The 21,489-nt window shown below is 43.6% G+C and overlaps 2 protein-coding genes across 3 annotated transcripts in view; one reads left to right on the forward strand and one right to left on the reverse strand.

Annotated features, from left to right (window-relative positions):
- ADAM10 (ADAM metallopeptidase domain 10) overlaps positions 1 to 11,550 on the reverse strand; it is a 48,196-nt gene extending 36,646 nt beyond the window's left edge. Inside the window, exons 1-2 of the mRNA XM_084293289.1 lie at positions 11,476 to 11,550; positions 1,264 to 1,414 (exon numbers count right to left, since the gene is read on the reverse strand). Of these exons, the coding sequence (XP_084149415.1) occupies positions 1,264 to 1,414; positions 11,476 to 11,530 (206 nt within the window). The 5' untranslated portion in view covers positions 11,531 to 11,550. The remainder of the gene's footprint in view (positions 1 to 1,263; positions 1,415 to 11,475) is intronic.
- A 1,205-nt stretch (positions 11,551 to 12,755) lies between these two features.
- Positions 12,756 to 21,489, forward strand: part of MINDY2 (MINDY lysine 48 deubiquitinase 2) — a gene marked incomplete at its 5' end in the record, with an annotated part of 28,612 nt that continues 19,878 nt past the window's right edge. For both annotated transcript variants that reach the window (XR_014618744.1, XM_084293196.1), the window contains 2 exons: positions 12,756 to 13,421; positions 21,053 to 21,110. Coding sequence is in view for 1 of the 2 variants with exons in the window: in XM_084293196.1 (XP_084149322.1) it covers positions 12,756 to 13,421; positions 21,053 to 21,110 (724 nt within the window). The remainder of the gene's footprint in view (positions 13,422 to 21,052; positions 21,111 to 21,489) is intronic.

Genomic DNA, 21,489 nt, shown 5'->3' on the forward strand with positions numbered 1-21,489 from the left:
AGGTTTACATTATGAGGAGCCTTTGCAATATTCTACTCTGCAGTTTTGTTTATAAGAACAATTTAATAGCAAAGACTAATGATTGCCTGTGAAGCTAAAGCAGAGACAGCAGCAGCGCAACTCTCCTTTAAATAATAAAATTTCTTGGACTAAAATCACACCCTAAGATGTGGTCTTAAGGACAGGAATTTAGGTTTTTGGTTACTGTTCTACAGCAGTTGCAAATACAATGCTAACGCTAACCTTTTGGGAACATGCACTAAAATTCAGTCATTACAACATACACCTCCTGTAGCAACACTTCATTCCCTGAAGAAATTACTTGCTGGCACAGAAGAAACAAACACTCCAAACATGGACTTGGAAGACCTGGTTTTACCTTTTCTCTGTCAAGCTTCCTATGTTTCTAGATACGGACAGCAATTATTTAGCAAGTGCTAATTACTTAAATTTTGTTTTAAATCACTAAACAACCAAGGGCATTACATATTCCTTAAAAAAAAATGTTAAGACAGTGGTGCTACATGGGATAGAGTTTACACAAAAACAAAGATACAGACAAATATTTTAACATACTTTCACTTCCTTCTTAATTATAAAAAAGAAAAAAAAAAAAGAAAGAAAAAAAAAGGAAGATCTCTCTATTTCAGAATTGCCTAGATAACATCTTCATATTATACTTCAGCTGCTCACACTGGATATCTAACTTCTCTACCTGAGAAGTTTCAGTCAGAAGTTAAATATAAAGCCAAGCAAATCTTGTAGCAGCAATCATGTTTTTCCCATGTCAAATAACTGCTAAATTCCACAGCTGCACAGAAAACAAATGCCATTTTACTACACATCAAACAACACTTTGGGGGCCAATTTTGTAGTTTCAAATGCAATTTGAAAGTGTACTTTTCTTTAATTAAATTTGCTTAGGCAAGGTTTGGCATCTTTTTTGCAAACCAACATGCCAAGGCTGCACTAGCAGCTCAGAATCATGTGCCACTCTGTTCCCAATATGTCTCTGTTTAACCTTTGAAGTACATTAACAGTTACCACCAGAAGTTTGAATGAGTGATTACAAGTAACAATTTCACATTTATACTGGAAACCAGAGCAAACACTCCATAGAAACTGCAAACATTACATTTTAGTATATTCTAGTTAAAAACCTAGTGACTTTATTTCACCATTTATATTTCACAAAAAAAAAAAAAAAAAAAAAAAAAAGACTAAAATATTTAAAAACAAGTACATGTTTAAAATACCACTAACCTTCCATGAGCATGAAAATCTAGGCGCAAGAACTGATCTTCGTGCGATACTGCTCTTTTGGCACGCTGGTGTTTTTGGTGTAACAAATCCATATCATAAGACAATCCTTCATAATGTCTAATGTATTTATTTAGAGGATTTCCATACTGGCCTGAAAAGAGAAATAAGGAAAGTTTAGCATGTCTGAGAAATTATTAAGATAACAACCACATTACAAAGCTTGACACATCTGTGGAGCAAAATGGTGACAATGAGAACCTGACTCCCACACACAACATACATTTTGGTTTTCTTTTTGACCCCCTTGTATACCTCACATTCATTCTACTGTGGTCCCACAGACTGAATGCACACTTGCAGCTGGAGTGCAATAGATGGACCTTGAAGGGCATCTTCCACATTAATTTCAATCAAAACTACTCCAACAATGCAAACTACATTGGGAATGCTTGAGACACGTCTCAGAAACTCACTCCTGATCCAGACATGAGTAGTGTTAACAGCTTAGCCTCTTTCTTCTGGTTCCCTAAAAGAATCATACTTCTGTTTTCACTCTACTCTCACAGCACTGAAACACCTGCTCAGGTTTATATTCTAGATGCCAGATAACCAGGAAAACTAAGAGCAAATCATGCCATCTAGCAATATGTTGTGTATTACATGGAACATTCTATCAACTGGAAGAGTTGTGTTAAAGATGCCATCACCAAAGACGCACGCTGAGTTCAGTGGATTTTGGATACTTCTTTTTAAGATAGGTTCATGGTTGGACTTGATGATCTTAGAGGTCTTTTCCAACCTAAATGATTTTACGACCTTATTAGTTAACATAACCCATGCAATCACAGAACTGTATGCACAGTACATTGACAGTACAGCATGTATTCAATGCGAAATGTACTTTCATATCCCAACAACAACCAAAGCCTCCATCCCCTGCTGCTGCACATCCGGCTGTGCTTCTCTTCACAAGAACAACACTTGACTGCACTTCCATATCAAAGGCCTGCTCTAAAACACCACACATGGAAAATATTGCATGTGCTTGCCAAAAGTAAACACAGACTTGGGGAAGGAGCTGAGAGGTGATTCATTAAATGTGGTCAGAGACCAAAAAGATAGTTAAAATTCAAACAATAGAATATAATGTGAAAGAAAAAAAAAAAAAAGTAGATCACTGTGGCTTTACAACAGAGGTATGCATATAGGATTTCTTTTTGTTGTTTTTACATGCTTTCTGAAAATATTTTTAAACACTTTCAGTATTTAAAATATCCAATCATAAGAAGTTTCTAATTAGATACCTACATCTAAAATCTACTACAGTCAACAGCAAGATCGTTTCAGTGGTTCTGGTTTCAAAGCCAGATTATATGTGACCCACATTGTATCCTATTTCTTGATGTACTAAACACTGAAGCCTGGAAAGAGTTAAGGTATCAAGCAACATATATTGTTTCAAACATTCAAAGCCTACTTGTATGTTTTGATCTATAACTTTTATCAGTAGTTAGCATGTAAGCATTCTCCCTGTTTGAAACAAAGGCTTCAGTATCCTTCTATATACTTTATACAACTAACGTAACACCAACTTTTCTCTTGTAACTCCACAGAAGCAACTGTTTCTGAAGAACAAATCAACAATTCATTACAGAAACTACGTTGTGAATCACAGCACTCAAAGGTAAGCCTGCAGTTATCATGCAGAAGTATTCTTTTACGCAATCTGTAACAATACATTGCCAAATTTATTTCTAGAAGGAACATTTTAGAACTGTTCAGTAAAAATTTCTATACAAGTTCTTCCTTTTGCTAAAGCATATTCTAAAACTTCAGAAGGTGTTTTGCTGAACTATTTGTCTTTATCGAAACAAGGCAGTTCTGTCCTTTCAATGCACTGAGATGTAATGTGGTGCTACAAACATAAAGTGAGTACAGTAAATGCATGGTCATCGTTTTTACTAGTCATAGCACAAAAAGGACACAATTTCAGTTGTCAACAACTTCATTTATGAAGAGATTGAGCTGACATAAACCTGAATTGTCTATTGAAAGCTACAGTATAAAAACGCAGTCTTAACTACAATATAAAATTAGAACACAGAACTTGTAAGTTGCTATTTTTTCACTTCCAGGATTAATCAGTAATCTTTAAACTTTTCCTGAATGGAAAGTATAGCATTTGTTTAAATATCATAGCATCTACATTGGTATAGCAGTATCTACTACTATGTTCTGAAGTTTGGGCAACCAAAAATCAATAGAATAACATTATGCACCAGTTTCTGCTTTAGGGTTGTATTTTTTTTTTTCCTCTCTCTTTTTTTTTCTTCCCCTCCCATTTTCTGTGGTATTTACTTTAGTCACTGAATGTTGTTCTTAGTTGCATGTATGCATTTGTGCCATTGTTCCTGGCTCCCCACCTAGCTTCAAAGCCTTCCTTCCTTAACCTCCTACTTCAGGAAAAACAGCAATTCTTTAGTTTATGCTTGATTCAGGAACCTTACACTTGATCTTTTTTTTTTTTTTCCTGAAGGAATGAAGTACAGCGTCTGAGAGATCACATGAAGAGTCAAACCCCCGATTTGCTCCAGAAACATTAATTCCATATAACACAGTACATCTCATAATCAGTTAATGTCAGATAAACCTCAAAGAGAGAATTCTCAGAGATTCCATGCAGTATTTCCCTTCAGATACGTATACTGACAAGGCCCAGGCATGCTCAGGGAAAGAAGCGTATCGCAAAACTTTGCCTCAGTAATACGGTACAAATAGTTACATTTGCACAAGGAAAAGTTCTTGTACTAATAGCAGAATTTTGTAAGCAAAATATAAATTTACCTTTTCCTGTATTTATTACCACGAGGTCTTCTTTAAATTAATATAATGAATTTCTCAGCATCTCTGTTGCTTTTCAAGGGATTAGAATGTCTGATTTCCACGCACCTCAGAGTGATACAGAAGATGACCAAATAAATGAACACTTCCAAATGCGTCACTTGTGTTTAATAGGAACGTGCACAACATGATACGGCCATCTCTCTTTAAAATTCAAGTAATGATACACTGCAGATAAACTCCACTCAAATTTCCTCCCGGTACTGAAGGCCTACATATCTTACTCTTAGTCTCAAAAGTTCATCCTCATCTTGTTTACCAGAGGCTTCTTAAGTGCCTTTGCCAGTCACAGAATTTGTTATTTAAGCATCTCTACATCAGTTCTAATCCCAATAAGAAACTCTACAAAGCCAAAGTTTCACCAACCAGCATGAAGAATACTGGGGGTGAGGAATGTTGTCCCTGTCTGATGTCTCTCCTATCACTTTCGGCTTACTCCCACAACACAAACCAGAAACACCTCCTTGCACATGAGACTTCTGTACCCCAACCACAATTAGCCTGGGCCCAGTTGTTAGATCAGCCTGCTGAACAACATGCATTCACCTGACTGCCAGTACATGTCTTCCAGTTCCAGCTATGTGAGCCAAAAGCATCAACATTAAGAGAAAAACTTCAGAATTAGCTGGCATAAGTTACGCAATTGCTGGCATAATTAACTGAAGTTTTAATTTTAAAATGAATGTAAGTCTGGAATATGATATGAATACTCTTTGAAAACGTCAAAACCAAGGAGTTTGTATGCGGCAAAGGTGCACATTTCTGTGCTCTCTCAACACAGGACTATTTAACAAGTTAGATTATCTTCAACTTTTCTGTGGTAGGCAACTACTACTAACACATTCTTTAAATTACTATAGGCTACTTTTTTTCCTTCAGCATTGCAAGGTACTTTTTAAACAGCATCAGGCACCTAGAAAAAGGTTTTAAAGCAGAACAGCTTCCTGAAAGGCCCCAAAACACTTTGCACCTGCTCCAGGCCTCCTGGTCACCTGGAAAGCTGAGGCTGCCCTCAGCTGAGTAACATAAAGAATAGTTTGCAAATGTGAGGAGAGATTAAAAGACTGTTGATACTAAAATGCCTTACAATGTTATTTCTGCTAAGCAAAAGTTAAAATAAAACAAAGAGAGCCCTTCTGCTAAAGCAAAGTTACACACATTCTGCAATCACACACACTTTCCCCCAAACTAAAAACAAACACGCAAACATAAACCCCAAACCCCACACCTCCTTTTAAAGGCCCTCATGGCAAGTACTTGCCACAAGCACTCTCCCCTCTTAAAAAAAACAAAGCAGCTGCCCGCCATGCAGGGCGCGTGCCATTGCAGAGCCTTTCTGAAGACGGCCTTCAGACAGGGCTGAAAGCAAAGTTTCCAAATGAGCGTAAGCTTTCATTTCCAGAAACACACGTGATGGTAACACTGCAGTAGCGCCCAAAGTCTCGAATCGATTTGTGATCTCCTTTAAATAAAACCAGCCAGCAATCAAAAGTGATTCTCCTCGTCACAAAGGTAGCTCAATAAGTAACTCAGCTTCCGTAAGGTACAAATTTATAGGATGCTGATGGCAGAAGTTTGTTGAGCTGGAAAGATGACTGTACTTCCCATGCAGTACCTGGTACAAGATGTCTCAGATTCTTCTCTTGCCAGACTCGGTGTTTAAGCTGCACATAAGCATCATCGCCAGAGGCATCACAAACACACCCGCAGACACTTCAGTGCCCTTCCTTGTGGCCCACCAGGCAGGTACAGCTGCTAGCTGCAGCTCCCCTAACTGGAGCAGTCTGTGTCAGAAAGGAAGATGCCTATCACAGCATCTGAGAGCCTTGCACCCCAAGAATCTCCTACAACTGCAAGCACACAGACCTAAAACTGGGATGAACTACTGTGATTATTTTGTTGCCATCGAAAAACTATCGTTTTTTTGAATTGAGACTTCAAGACTTCTATTAAAATAAGCACACAACCAGAAAACCTGCAGTAAGGAATACTGAACCACCTGCACCCAGGTGGAGTTTAAGGGAGCTGTTCTACAAATTTCGTGTATCGTGTTGCCATCAAACAAACACCAAAGATGGCACAACGCCTTTCCAGGCAACCTAGTGAAACCAGCCACCATTTTACTTCAGGGAAATGCTAGGGCAGAGGACAGGAACACAGGATACAGATACCAGAGGGTAGCAGTGGGATGGCTTTTGAGGCTGACAGGAGATTGATATATGGACTTGCTAAACTAGATGTTGCTTTTCCCAAGAGAAAAAACCTCCAAGAACAAAGCTTTATTTTCAGGGAATTAGAAGTAAATACAAGGAAGGACTCACTCTAAACAGACTACGCAGAACATTTAGGTAGATGTCCCAAGGTGATAGTCCCTGTAAAAAACCTTGCATGTGAGGGTCTAGAGCTTTTCAGCAGCCTTTGAGAACTTTATTGTACTTCCTGAACAGCCACTACCGCACTGGACACAGGGTGTCAGAGGCACACCCTCTCAGCTCCTACCTAAGCTCCGCACATCATACAAAGGGTGAAACGTACCCAACACTGGATTTGAGCTGTAAGCCTCTTGGCACACCTTGAGCAGCTATATATAACTGCTGTTTGGTGGTCTGGGCTAAATGGCTTTGCTGCTCATTCACGGTGTTTATTTTTTTCAAAGATTGTCAAAACTCTCTTTCTTAGACAAAATCTTTGCAGTCTGTGAGAGACGAGCAGAGGAAATGCGTTAGGGAATGTGTAAACCATGAGGATGTACAGAAGTCCATGGGACTGGAAGGGCTGCATCCCAGAGCACTGAGGGAGCTGGCTGACACCATTTTGAGGCTTTCTATCACATTGGAGAGGTTTTTGGGAGAGCGAGGTTCCTGACAACTGGCAGACAAACATCACGCCTGTGTTTAAGGAGAACCTGGAGATCTATACGCTGGTCAGACTAACCTCAGTATCTGCAAACACCATGGAGGAAATTCACATAGAAGCTCGCTCCACATGCACAAAGATTAGTAATAAGCAGCACTAAAATTTAGCAACACAAGCATCTATTATGTGTATCTGTATCATGGTAAAAGATAACATTTAACTGTCCTTTAAGTGGATAAATCCAGCACGCACTGTTCTAAAAGGTGAAGCTTATATTAAGACGCTTAGATTAAGACTTGCACAAGAATGGCAAATAGTTCAAATACAACTCAAGTTTGTTAGTGGAAAAGAAACACAAAAAATACAGCATGCTGGACTATCAGAAATTGTTCAGTGCTCAAGCTAACCTACTGGACAACTCTTTACTGCAAGCATCATCACTGATTTGCAGATTTGAAGTGCCAGCATTTGATAAAAACCTTTAAGAGAATGATTAATAGTATTTTAATTTAGATAAAATTATCAAAACGTTGTATTTTTTCAAGCTGTTCTGAATTTTTGGTTAGTTCTCTTAAAAAAAAATGTTCCCTTTATACGGGACACTTGTTGAAAAGTATAGGTAACATTCAAATGTAGTACTTCTGTGCTGAAGCACATCAAAAGCCAGTAATCCTAAAATCTATCTCCCAACAAGAATTTCACTGAAGAATGAATCTAGGCTGTCTTTTTGTGACTGCTAGAAGAAGGGCAGGTCCTGCCACCCCTTTTCATCCTATTTTTGCTCTTCTCTTGTGCTGGCACTACAGCCAATTGGGATGAAAAATATATGTTTTCTTTTGGTCGTTAGTTTTTGGTGAAAAAAACACACATGCAAACAAAGGCCAAGTCAGGATCATTCCCCTTCACTGGAAACTTGCATCTAAGGCACAGTTAGTACAGCACCACCAGACTAACTGATGTCTGCTTTTTTTTTTTTTCTTTTCTTTTTTCTCCCTTTCTTTCTCCCCATCCCCACACAAGTCTCAACTCTTCCTCCTTGCTGGGCCCGGGTCTGCACAACAAACCAACTGAGGTGATATGTCTGGCAGGAAAGCAGTCATTTCTTTCATTTAAATTTGCAGGTTGAATTGGCTCGTCAAGAGGTGGTGAAGGAGAGATGGGAATTCAGGGCCAGGGCAAGACGACGCAGCTCATGAGAGTGGCTCTGCCATAGCGCAGAACTGAACCATTCGAGCCTTCTAAAAGCAATGATAAAGTACTGGCTTAGGTTCCTGGGTGATGGTATTTCAAAGTTACTATTTAAAAACCTGATTTTATTTAATTTCCTCGTACACTTCTGAAATAATCACCTTTGCCAGACACTGCCTCATCCAGCAGTATAAAGTCCTAAATGTTTTAATTTTAAATCCCGGATACGTGCTAGAGGCTGAGTGCCATTTTAATGAAGGGTAGTATTCTTCTCAATCTATAGCAAGGATGCAGATTTAATCTCTCAGATACTGATAGCTCATATAAATACCTTCCTACAACTCCCCCATGTGTCCAGAAAAAATCAGAATTTCTCCCATGCACAGCGGGAAATAGGTTGTTCGATATCCTGCAGCACAAGCCACTACGACACAACTCAGAAGTCCAACAACATCGAAGGGTGTGCTCTACCAGGAAACAATTTGTCATAGATTTGCAATGACGTTCAGCATCTGATCAGCCTAGGCAAAGCATGACCACTTGTTAATTCCAAAACTTTTTGGGGGTCTCATTGCTTCTTTTCAGTATTTTCTAATACTATTCCCACACTTCTTAAAATCACCCTCAGATTCTATCAGTTATTTCCATTTCTCAAAGGACATGATAATAATTATGTAGTGTTTGATACATTTGCATGCATTTCCATAACATTCAATGAAGCATGCTCCTAACAGTTGAGGAGAATATTGCCCCTAAGGACTGCTTTATAAATGTCCAAATCGCTCATAACATCAGTCAATGAACAGATCCCTAAACTAAGCAACTCTGAGGGTATTGATGAAAATACTGAGATTCAGTTCATTTTTTTTTTATTTTTATTTTTTTTTTAGGAAGTCTGAAAATTCAAGGCACTATATGCTAGAAACTTCAGATGTGTGTATCTACTTAAGGTAAATTCTACCTTTCCCCAGTTTCTTAATAAAAAAAAAAAAAAAAAGAAGAAAATTGGCATGACTTTTCTTCTCATGTAATTGAAACTACATTCAAAATGACCGGCTGGAATACACGTTTTTACGAAGGTTGTATTTATTCACTGGTAGTAAAGAAATAAATTTCTAGAACAGCCCTTGAAGTTATCTAATATCAGAACCTGACCAAGCATGATCAGGTCCTATCAGAGTTAATCACTGATAACTCTTCTGTTCTAACCATAAGCCATGCAGAGGGTTATAAAGCATCAAAATACAGACATTGCAGTACACTTCATCTGTACAGCAACACTAGTGATTGCTTTTGGTTATGTTCCTTTTCCAGTTTATTTTTTTTTTAATTATGTAAATGTAAACGAATTTACGATCAATTGAAACAGATTTCATTTAGGCATTAAACTGTTTTCTCCTCAAATGAGCCATCAAACAAGTAAACCATAAAAGTTGTGTAGGATCTTAATATTAAAATAGACAAAAATCTTGACTTTGTCATCCGTTATTAACTGTGAACTGAAGTTGTAATCAGTTCTGTTAATCTACCATTATTTAACACCACCCCAAGAATACCACAACAGAGTGTAGACAGGGTACACAGGCATAAAGCCTTAAGTACTTCTGAAAGAATTACTCTGGTATCCCTGACAAATGTTCCAAGCTTAGTGTCACCATACAGAAGTACATTCAATAAAGTACAAATTCATGTAATTTTCAAAATTATTGCTATTTCATATGTATATAGCTTAAAACTATACATCTTCAAAGAATATTAGTATTTGGCTTCTAGATCTTTGTAAAACTAGTGAGCACAAGAGGCACCGTACACAAATGTAGCACAGGTAGACTGTGTTTTTCAGTTGTTTCCAGGCTGCATTGTTCTTGCAGTAACACTTAAGAACGATGAAGTTGCCTTTTCCACAGACATTACTGTACTCCTAGAATATAAGCATTTAAATAAAGAACTTTATAGTTCAGCAAAAACATTTGCAGTTGGTAAGAAATTCTAGAAACGTAAGTAGAAGCTAACAGATAATTCTATTACTAAAAAGCGATTTTAATTCAAAAGTTAATTATTTTTTTTCATAATTATGTTTAGACTTTCAAAAAGAGGAAAGAGCTTTACAGGTTATTTCCGAGACGCGAACCAGCCAGCGCTCCCAGGTTCCTATCAAGCACTGTTAAAGCTTTGTTTAGAGACTGATCTATATTGCTAAGCACTGGCAGTCACGTACTTCTGTTAGTGTGAGGAGCACTTCCTACTGCCGGTAACGTTGAAGGTGTCCATTTTTCTCTCAAAGAAAAAATTAAACATGAATTTCCAAGATACATTTCATGAACCTGTTTCTACATATCCAGAGTACATGCACGTTACCATGATTTGAGCTGGAAAGCGTACTTGCCTGCTTGAAATTAAACCTTGACAACAACTCTCACAACTGGGCAATGAATTCCTCTTTGAACGAGCTCCATGCCAGCACAGTTTAGTTTAGAAAACAAGAAGGCCTTGAGAAGCGTGCCCACAGCGTTACCCTGCGGTGCCCTAATAACTGCCTGGAGTTCACGAGGGAAAAGTCACGAGCGAAACCCTGTGTGCGTGTCCCGTGCTCGCACACCGCGGGGCGAGCTCCGGCCGTGTGCCCCGCTGCTTTTTACCACAGTGACCTCAGCTCGGCCGCCAGCACGCCCTGCCCCAGCTCCCTCCTGCCTGCTACCTCTTGACAAGGCGCAGCAGGCCCGGTTTGGGGCCGGATCCCTTTGACAAGCCCCAGGCGTCGGCGTGCCCGGCCGCGATAAGAGCCAAAGCCAAAGCCGAAGCGAGCCCCTCACCCAGCCGCGAGCCCCCCGGCAGCGCTCGCCGGGCCGGGAGCCCCCCGGTTGCCGCCCCCCCCCCCCCGGCCTAGCAGCGGGCGGCCCCCCCCGGGCCGCTCCGGGCCCCCCCCCCACCGCGCTTCCTGGTGCCGGGCACGGGGACGGGCAGCGGCGGGGAGGCTCCGGGAAGCTCCGGGGCGAGGAAAGGGGGGATGGGGGGGGGGGAGGCGGCTGCCGGGACGCCGAGGAAAGTCCCGAGGAAGCGCGGCCGGCGGGGCCGGGGCGGGGGGGAAGCGGGGAAAGTCCCGGGCCGGGGCTGCGGGGAAAGGGCCCGGGCGCGGCCCCGCCACGGGAGCGGCGCGGCCGAGGCCTGGCGCCCAGGCGCGGCGCCCCGGGGAGGGGAAGGGAAGGGAAGGAAACAAGGAAGGGGAGCGGGCACCGGGGAGAGCCGCGGCCCCCGCCCGCTGCTCACCTCCGGCGCCCGCCGCGCAGGAGCAGAGCAGGAGCAGCGTCCCCGCCAGGTCCATCTTCGCCGGGCCCAGGCCCCGCCGCCTCCTCCTCCTCCTCCTCCTCCTCCTCCTCCTCCTCCTCCGCCGCCGCCGCCTACCCACAGCGCATCCGCCCCGGTCGGCGCCGGGATGGGGAGGGAGGGGCGAGCGCCGCGCCTCGCTCCGCTTTGTCCCCCGCCGCGCTGCCGCCCGCGGATCGCCTGGCAGCGGCGGCTCGGCCCGGCCCGGCTCAGCTCGGCTCCGTTCAGCCCGAGTGGGTCGGGTCGGATTCAGCTCCGCTCCGCTCCGCTCCGCTCGGCCCGGCCCGGCCCTGCCCGGTTGCCCCCGCCCCGCTCCCTCCGCCCGCCCCCGCCCGACGCCACCGCCGCCGGAGGAGGGGCGGGGCCGCGGGGTCGCCCCCTGCGTGCGGGAGGGGCGGGGCGGGGCGGGGCGGGGCGGGGCGGCCGGAGCCTGGCTCAGCGGCGCCCCCCGGCGGGGGAGGGGGGAGGCGGCCGCGGGCAGCGCCGGGCGGGCCCCGCCTGAGGCGCGGCGGCCGCGACCCCCGGGCGGGCCGGAGCCGCCCCCGCTCCCTCTCGGCCCCCCTGCTCCGTGCCCGGCCCGCCGAGCCCCTCGCGGTTCGCTGTCCGCTCCGTATAACAATGAGTCCCCGCTGACGGCATCGGTCGGTTCCCGAAGCCCTTCCCGCGGTGCTTTGTTTATTTACTTCATTAAACGCGCGTCCCGCAGCCGTGTGGGGCCAGCCCGGAGGTTCCTCCGCTCTGCCAGCACCTGGGGCCGGCGCCCCGCTCACAGCAGCCCGGCTCCCGCACCGCGTCACTTTAGGAACTCAGGAAAACAACAAATTCGGGGCAAAACACTGGTTTCCCAGGAGAGCCGCCCTTCGTCTCCAAACTCCCCCAAAAAGTTGTGCAGGCCCGTACGCAGGGAGCACCGCGCCAGCAAGGCGCCTCGGGTGCGGCGGCTGAAGTTGATGCAACAACGTGCGGGGAGCCCAGCAGAACCCCGAGCGCAGCGGCGGGGAGGGGCGCTCCCACCGGCTCCCACCGGCCCCCCGCAGCCCCTCACGGCCCCTCAGCGCCCCGCTGCCGCCCCGCCCTCGGGGCTCCCCCCTGCCTGCCCCCGGCGGCCGCCGCCCGCCCCCACGTCCCGTCGGGGCGGAGCCGCCGCCGCTGTCATGGCGTCGCGGGCGCTGCCGGCCGGGGAGCGGCCGCTGCGGCGCCGGTAGAGCGCGGAGGAGCCGGGCATGGAGGGCCTGGCGCAGCCCCCGCCGCCCCCGGGCTCGCCGCAGAGGGGCGGCGGGGGCGCCGCCGGGGAGCTCCTCCTGGAGGAGGCGGCGGCGGGAGGCGGCGGTGGGGCCGGGCCCGCTGAGGCGGGCGGCGGGCGGCGCAGCCCTTCCCCACGGCCGGCCCCCGCGGCCCCCCGGCCGCCGTCTCCCCCGCGGGCCGCGGAGGACGCGGGGCCGGCGGAGCCCGGGAGCCCCGGGGCGGCGGAGGCGGAGGCGGCCGGCTCGGGCTCGGGCTCGGAGAGCGGTCCCGCGGGGGCCGGCCCCGGGAGCAGCGGGGCTCCCAGCCCGCCGGGGGGGGAGTCGCGCAGCCTGGAGTCGCTGGAGTCCTTCTCCAACCTGCACTCCGGCTGCCCCAGCAGCTCCGAGCTCAACAGCGACGCCGAGGAGGCGGCGGCGGCGGCGGCGGAGGCCGCCCCGGGGGGCCCGGCCCCGGAGCCCGGCGGGGAGCGGCCCGCGGCGGGCGCGCAGCTGCTGCCCGCCTCCAAGGAGCGCTTCCCGGGCCAGTCGGTGTACCACATCAAGTGGGTCCGCTGGAAGGAGGAGAACACGCCCGTCATCACCCAGAACGAGAACGGCCCCTGCCCCTTGCTGGCCATCATGAACGTGCTGCTCCTGGCCTGGAAGGTAGCGGGGCTGCGGGCGCTGGGCGGGGCGGGGCGGGCTGGGGGCTGGGGGCACCGGCCGGGAGCCTGCGCTCAGCCCCTGCTGCTCCCAGCACGCGGGGAGCTGGGGGATGAAGAGCGGGAGCTGCGGGCGGGCTCTGGGCGCTGCCCGACCGCTGCTCGGGGGTGGCACACGGGGCTCACGGTGTTGTTGCCTTGCTGGAGAAGTCAAAGCCTAGGCGGTGCTTTTCTAAACGCCGTGTTGTTGGCAGATGTGTCGAGGTTTTTAGGAAATATTTCTAGGCATAGCACTGAAAACTTAGGCAACGTTTTTGGAAGATGGGTTAATTCCGAAGCGAGGTGTATGCAGGATTTAACAAGTACAGGTTTGCGATAGGGATGTGCTCGCACAGTTACGTGGCAGGGATTGTAAATCAGGTCGTGACCAAGTACTGCTGAGACCTGGAAGTTCTTGTGTTCTGCATAACCAGCGTGGATGCGACTTCCTGTACTCTGAGAGTAACTTCTAAATATTTAAAATAGGCGACTTGAACGTAAGGCGTAATATAATTATTAGCGTTTACAGGTAAAAGGAACATCAGTTGGAGAAGAGCTAGTGAGCTGTGTGTATTGCAAAACAAGAAGGGGTCCTTTACAAAAAAACACTTATAATTCAACCCCAAAAGATGGACGAGATGATAGAATGAAGTTTTAGGATAGGAAAGCTTTATGAGAGTAGATCTTATGTTGTAGTATGAAGGGGAATGAATTTGGTATTGGAGGAGTAGGAGGCTGTTCGCAGGTATAACAGGTGATAAAGAAGAAGACCAAAATTAAAACAATAAGAAGAAATTTGTTCAGAAGTGATTTTTCAGAAGATTAGTGATGGGGTGTGTGTTTTGTTTTGTTTTCTAAGTTGATGTCCCTGTACGCTTTCCTGAGCAGAATAGCTCATGTGTCAGGAGGAATGCTGTGGGCTCAGACTCTGTAATATTGATATGTAGACATTGGTGAAAGCAGTACAGGGCAGTTGTGTGATTTTAAACTATCATCTTATATAGTAGCTCCTGCCTACCTCAAGAGGGTGTGAAGGTCTTTATAGACTTCAGTATTTAATGCTTTCTTCTTATGCTCCCTCTTTAACGTGTAGAGATGAGTACAGGGCCTTGGAGAGCTTGTTCTCTATCATTAGTTGTGGTGGGGTTTTGAAAGAAGTGGCTGGTTTAAGGATTTACCTTTTTAATTGTCCATTTAATGAAAGAATATAAATGGGACTGCGCTGTCCTTGTTGTTTGCTCTTAATTTTTGAGAGGTTTTCTTCCTTAGCGTTCTTCCTTTCATTCCACAATTATATAATAACTTTCTTCGGCTGTCCTCCATGCAGAATTCTACCTGACAGTCTGCTTTGATCAAATATTATGTTAGCAATAATTAATGTGATATCAAATTTTATGAGTCGGTGGAAATCAAAATGCATCTTTGGAGTGTCCTTACACTTCTTGTTGCTAGCATTACAGAAAGGGTTTTCTATAATTCTATCAGTTTGTATAAAACCTCAGCAGAATTTACATGATTTGCAGACAGACAGCAATTCAGCAGTTTAGGTGAAACTGCCAATATGTGACTATTTATATGCTTCAGTGTTTTCTTGTTAGTTGGTTGTGTATTTCCCCTGCCTGTAATTGATTCTCCTAATTAGCGCCTCTCCAAATTAGCCTTTCTTTTCCCCAGTTTATAGTCAAGAACCATGTTGGCATTGTTTGGAGTGGCAAGCTTATTGGCAGCTCACCTGCACATCATTGACAGTAGCCAGCTACATACCAAGGCTGAGGATGGACATCCACATTCTTCTCCCTTCTGAACCAAGATGAACACTAGATTGGGTCAGGTAATTATGATCTGGGAACAAGGGAGCAGACAAAGAGTTGAAAACAGGCAAAAGCAGAGCGAGAATACCATAGCGTGTGTTAGATGAAAGGGAATTAATGTGGCAGGGGAAAAAATGCAGTAAAAAAAGGAGATGAGAATGGGGAGGAGGGGAAATAACTTGAATAGAGTATAACGATGTAAACAGTTACACTTTAGTGCCTCTTCCCTGTATCCACCACTAACCTTCCTTCTTAGAACTCTGTCATGACAAGGGTGAGTGTTGTGGTCAAGCTGTAGGTAAATATGGTCTCAGATAATGCATGGAAGTTCTCAGAGTTGAGAAGTGTTACAGTCAAAATGTTAGTTTTTGTTTTCATAATTATTTCCCTTTGGATGTCCAACTATATGGACATTGCTTATCCCAGAATGGGAGTGATAATTTTGAGATCCAGTACTACACGCAGAAGTGAAGGTTGAATTTGGATTTTTGTTTGTGATGAGTTGCACACAATCAATTTGTTTAGAACGAAAATTTACCTTTACTTCTTAATAATGTAAACCATAATCATGGCACTATTTGTACCTTAACCTCAAATATATATTAAGGAGAACTCACTTTTTCCAGATGTTTCAGTGCCTCAAAGTTCAAGCTTCTTACCCCTGTGCTAGATTATCATTTTAAATGTTAGCAGGTGTGTGTTCTCCTGTCTGTGTCCCAATTGCCCTCCGATAAAACATATTATTATTATTATTATTATTTTGAGATAGCATCTCTTAACTCAGTGAGGGCAATAGGTAGGATATTAATTTGCTTAAAGGATTGCAATAGCTATGATACAGGAAGACCTAATAGGTATTGTACCTTAAACACGTCATGTACTCAAAGTATTTCTTCCTAGTGGTTCTTGAAAATCTTGTTCGTTACTTGAGCAAGATTCTTCTCTGTTCCTAGTCACTATTCAGCTTTTACTATGTCTCAGGGGAGGTATTTTTGAGATTAGATTTAAGATCTTTATTTAATGATGCAAGCATAAAGACTGCTTGAAAATAATTGAGTGTTGCGCCTATACGTACTTGGCTGTGAGACAGTGGCTTGGCAATATGTGGGTTTTTGGAAATTCCGAAATAGTAGCAAGGAGTCTGGATGTACAACTCTGAGGTGGCAGATTGTACGAGTCGCGCTTTCAAATGTTACAATTATCATTGTTTTTCTCTTGTTTCTGCAGACTGCCTGTATAGCCTTTAGGAGCTAGAGCTGATGAGTTGTTAAAAAGAAGTTACAGAAATGCTCTAAATCAAAGGAAAACAAAAGCAGTATGAGACCAAGTTGAAAAAGTAACTGTTGTGCACAACTATGTGGAAACCATTGAGGCTTCTGTGATGGAAATCATAGAATCGTGAATGAAAACGAAAAAATGACTTTTCATGAAAATCATAAAATGAAAACAAAAGTAGAGCATAGAAATAAGCATATAAAATGTATGTCAAAGCATGAGTTTTCTGATACAGAGCAGCTTTGGATACAGTCTTTCAGCTTGCTTAAAACTGCAGACTGCTCAGTTTTCCTTCAGGACTGTGGCTTGCTGTGTACTTGAGCTAGCAATGTGAAGCTTGCTTTTCGAAGTACCTTTTGTGGTATTTGTTAGACGTAGTCCACTCATTGCTTTCTGATGGCTTCTGGCATTGTATTAGACTGCAATTTTGTGTGGGGTTGTGGAATAGCCCTCGTTAAGACTTACTGTATGGTGATTGTTGGATGCTGGAAGCTTAGTAAATGTTCCAAGGAAGTCTGTGAACTTTAACAGAAGGCACAGAAACTACATATCTGAAATAGGCAACACAGAACACGAATCATATTGGAACATAAAATAAGCCTAAGGGAAAACATATTTAAATAGAAATATAAATAACTAATACTAATGAAGTCCTGGGAGGTGAATACATAAGGAGTATCTTGTTGAAGTTTTTTTTATAGGAGAATAATTCTAGTAGTATATACTGATATCATCTTTAAAAGTTTTTATAGATCACAGCCCTCTTAACAACTGGAAGGTTTTAAGAGCGACAGTACCTGCATGCCTAGTTACACAGAACCCCATGAACTCCTAGTTAGATGACTGTAGCAGTTCTGTAAATTATTGTTATATAACCACTGATGCTTACGTGTATCCAAACTGAGGTGCAGCGAAGAGAGAGAGAGTAAAAAAAAAAAAATTGCTAGTTAGAAATTTTTAGTGTTAAGTTCTTGTAAAAATGGCCTGTTTCTCAGAGGAGCTGCGTACAGTATGCTCCTGCTGATATCCATTTGGTTTGTTGGAGTCTGCAGTGGCAGTGCCTAGTTTGAGGTCTGGCATTGGCTCGTTACATGTGTTCTGCTTTTCCTTTTTACTGAGCTAAACCTTCTTATGGCCAGAATTTGCACAGATTGCTCAGATGAACTTGCTCAGCTTCTAAGATGAGTTGCCAGTGAGTTTCTGATGAATGCTCAGCAGGCACCTTGGCAGCTTTCCTCTGCATCTGTGAGATGAGTTGAGCTTGCAGATCAATGGGCCTGTACTTGTGCATTTTCCAGGACAGGAAGCCTGCTCTAAGGGACTGAAGGAACCCTGTTTGAGAGGGGAGATGTGAGATTACCAGGCGGTAACACATACTATCAGGCTATGAGTTTATGAAGCTTTTCCTGCAAGGCAAGAGATATGTTTGTAGGAGATACTCATCACCTCTTGCTGGCGCAGGCTGAAGCTACCCTTCTCTCTTCCAGAACACTGAATTGAGAGAGTTGCATGCTGTGACTAAGTATGTTTTGAGACTATGAATAAAGCCAATTAGAAATGTTTATGGTCCTTTTCTTTATGCATAGTATTTACAGAAGTGTTAGTTGCAGTGCAGAGCTATATTACTTACTTTTTTTAGGCCCTTCTGAAGTGTTAGAGAATACAGTTGGAATTATCTCAAGTCAGTATTATTTCATTTCCCAGTTTGTAGTCTATTGCATAGAAATGGCATAGGTTTTGCCAAACAAACTGTTCAGTATGAAAATTTGTTTACGAACTGTTTTTTAACTGCAAAAATGTCTCAACTGTACCTCACATAGTTGGTTAAGAAAGATTTTTTTTTTTTTTTTTTTTTCCCCCCAACTCCAGAGGGTTGGAAGGAAGCTCGAATGAAAACTAGGCAAGGTTGGGGGAGAGATTAGGGAGGAAGACAAAGAAACAGCAGTAAAAGGGTGCTGGAACTGGGTGGGAGCTGAGGAAATGCATTTTTCCTAAAACATGAAAGTAATGTAAAATCCAGCAACAAAGCACGGGCATGTATTTGTAAATTTTCTGTCCCTCCAAAGAAGTGTTGTGGACAACAGCTTTCACTACTACTGCTTACATTGTTTTCTTCTGTTGATTCATGTGGAGCATGGCTGTGGTCCTGCGTGATTTTTGTCTCCCCACTTTAGTTTTAAGGTATTTTTCTTTCCTTTTTCCTCTTTGTTGTGTTGTCTTTCCTGTAGTTCAAGCGCTCGCAACGAAGCCCTAAACAGTTAGGAAATGTTGTGTTTTCTGTGTATCGAGGCAGTTTTGTTGAGAAGTACTCATGACTGTTGGAGCCCAATTAGCCCACTGTAAAGGTGTGATCGAGGTCTCATGAAACATGCACTGCCTAAAATTATGCTGTAAACTAATCCATTATCTTTGTTTAGCATTTAATTAAGCTGTTAATTTTGGTATTTAGCTTGTTAAAATGTCTGACTGGGAGATTCTGCAGACACAAGCAAAATTACTTTGATTCAGTTCTTCAGTTAAAAACTAAATAAATTCCTAACCACCGCAGTTTGAGGGAAAATTGAGATTTATTAACCAATAACACAAATACATCCCTTAATCCATGAAGTCTGAAACAGTAATATATTTATGCCATGAATATGCAGAGTTTAAATATGGGCAAACCAAGTAATTATGCTTTATAGCTGCTGTTTGTAACGTAGGCATGCTTCTAGATTCTCAAAATTGACACAGAGCAGAAATCCCCAAGTAATGCTGGCTGAGCTGATGCATATGCTTAAAAAACAAACAAGCTATCTTCAGTCCTGAAGAAATCATAACATTAGTCCTGCTAATAGTTGAAGTGGCGTGATAATTTTTCTTGATGTGATGTTGATACAACCGTACTGTTTGTAATCCCAGGACTGTTTGGGGTTGAGGTAGTCTCATTCATTCTGTTTCGTGCTGTTAGCTATGCCTTAGCAGCAGTAGTGACCCAGCCCCAGCTCAGGCAGGATCAGGGCTGTGCACAGCTAATTGTTGCTCGGGTTTAAATGATACCAGCTCAGAACTGGATGTGTAGGAATCAGCTTTTTAAGCCTTTAGTCCTGTTACCTATGTGGCAAAATACTTTGTGTTTATGTGCACACTGAATAGGAATATTGTGAACAGGATCAAAGATTCTGGAAACCTTTAGCATGCATAGTGTTAGTGAAACTTAACCTGTTCCCCATACTTTTTTAAGGCATTTTGAAAGTTGCAATCAGTCGCTGCTCGTTTAAAAGATGCTTTCAAAAATGTATGTGCTTATGAATGCATGACTGATTTTTTTTTTTTTTTCTTGTTTAATTCATATACTTTTAAGTATTTTTGGAAGTAGCAGAACTAATTAAACTTTCTTGCAAACTTATGCTTCACTAATTTCCTGCTTTACTAACAATTTATAGCCCCCTGATCTTTAACTCCAATGCCTTCAACTTTTATTCTTATCCTTCCCCAGATCCCTGATCACACTGTCAGCCTCTTTCTGGTGGAGAATGGTGATCAGTGTTAAGGAGTTTGATTTTATATATATGTGTGTGTGTGTGTGTGTATACATCTCCTAATACTCAAATACCAGACTTTCTTGACTTTCTCTAGTAAGATGTGGAAGAGAGGATGAGATGAAAAACTGATGAGAAAGTTTAAAAAATAAAAAAACCAGAAGACTCCTGTGTTACTCCTTGACACTGCCAGAAGCATGGTTTTGTGTGAATCTGTGCTTGGGCTTTTGGTGCAGGGAAATATGTAAATGTGAGCGAGCAACCAAAGCATTTACCCAGGATGCTGGATGGAGGAGATGAATCTAAGAAGTTTTTGGTCTTGACAGCTGCCAGGGTGGTCAGTTGTAGTACGTGATGGTGACAGGAATGGATCAGGGAGAATGGAAGCTTCACACTGAGTTGTGTGTATTTGGTCTTTCTGTAAGGAGTTAAACTGAACCCTTGAAATGTGAGCATGGGATGAGAGGCTGGGAGGTCATTTCTTCAAACCTGTGCGAGTCTTGTCTTCCCTGTCTCAGCAGCAGCTGCCCCCAGATTTTCTACAGCCTCATATCTGTTCGCTGGAACTTTTGAGTTAAGACCAGTTAAGAGATATAAAGAAGTAGTTTTGTTGTTGTTTGGTTTTTATACTAAGTGTGGCTACATTTCTCAGGCTGTTCTTCCTCCATGCTTGCAGCTGAGCTATGGTGAACAGCGTAAACTCCTGTGAAGTTGAGGGGGATGCTGGTGAGAGGTTTTGATGGGAGAAGGGAGCACTAGGACAGAGCTGCAACTGAAAGAGTACTGTGTGCATGTGGTTTCTCTAAAAACTGAAGTGCAACCTTATCCTTCTCATAGCTTTTCTTTAGTAGAAGCCCTGCTAGGCTAATGGTCTCACAAATTGGTGAGCCAAATGTGATCAGAAGACTTCAGGCTAGAAATACCTTATTAATACTTCCTAATCTGCATTGTTTTGAAATTTTAAAGAGAATATACTTTTACTTTCACAGGTTAAGCTGCCACCGATGATGGAAATCATAACGGCTGAACAGCTGATGGAATATTTGGGTTAGTAATTACTCACAATAGATAGTTTTTGCTTACGTTATACTTCTTAGTGAGTAGAAGGATAGGACTGTTATTTACTAACATTTTTTTTTTTAATCTAGCTTTACTTGAATGCATATTTCAAGAAAATTACTCATGGTATTCAGTAACACATTTTTTCTCAACAGTTTTTAAGTCTTCTGTACTGTTTTCCTAAGTTGTTAGCCTAATGATGCAGTTGATGCAGTTTAGTATGCCAGTGTGTCGGTAGATTTAAACTTATTCATGTCTTTTAATGTTTTGTTACTGTCCACAGAATGGAACAAGTCAATTGTACTTTAATTGTCAGCAGTAACTATAATCCTTGACCCAATTAAAATAACATGAAAAATGAATTTAG

Source organism: Netta rufina (genome assembly GCF_964035555.1).
Source record: "Netta rufina genome assembly, chromosome: 11".
NCBI classification, from domain to species: domain Eukaryota; kingdom Metazoa; phylum Chordata; class Aves; order Anseriformes; family Anatidae; genus Netta; species Netta rufina.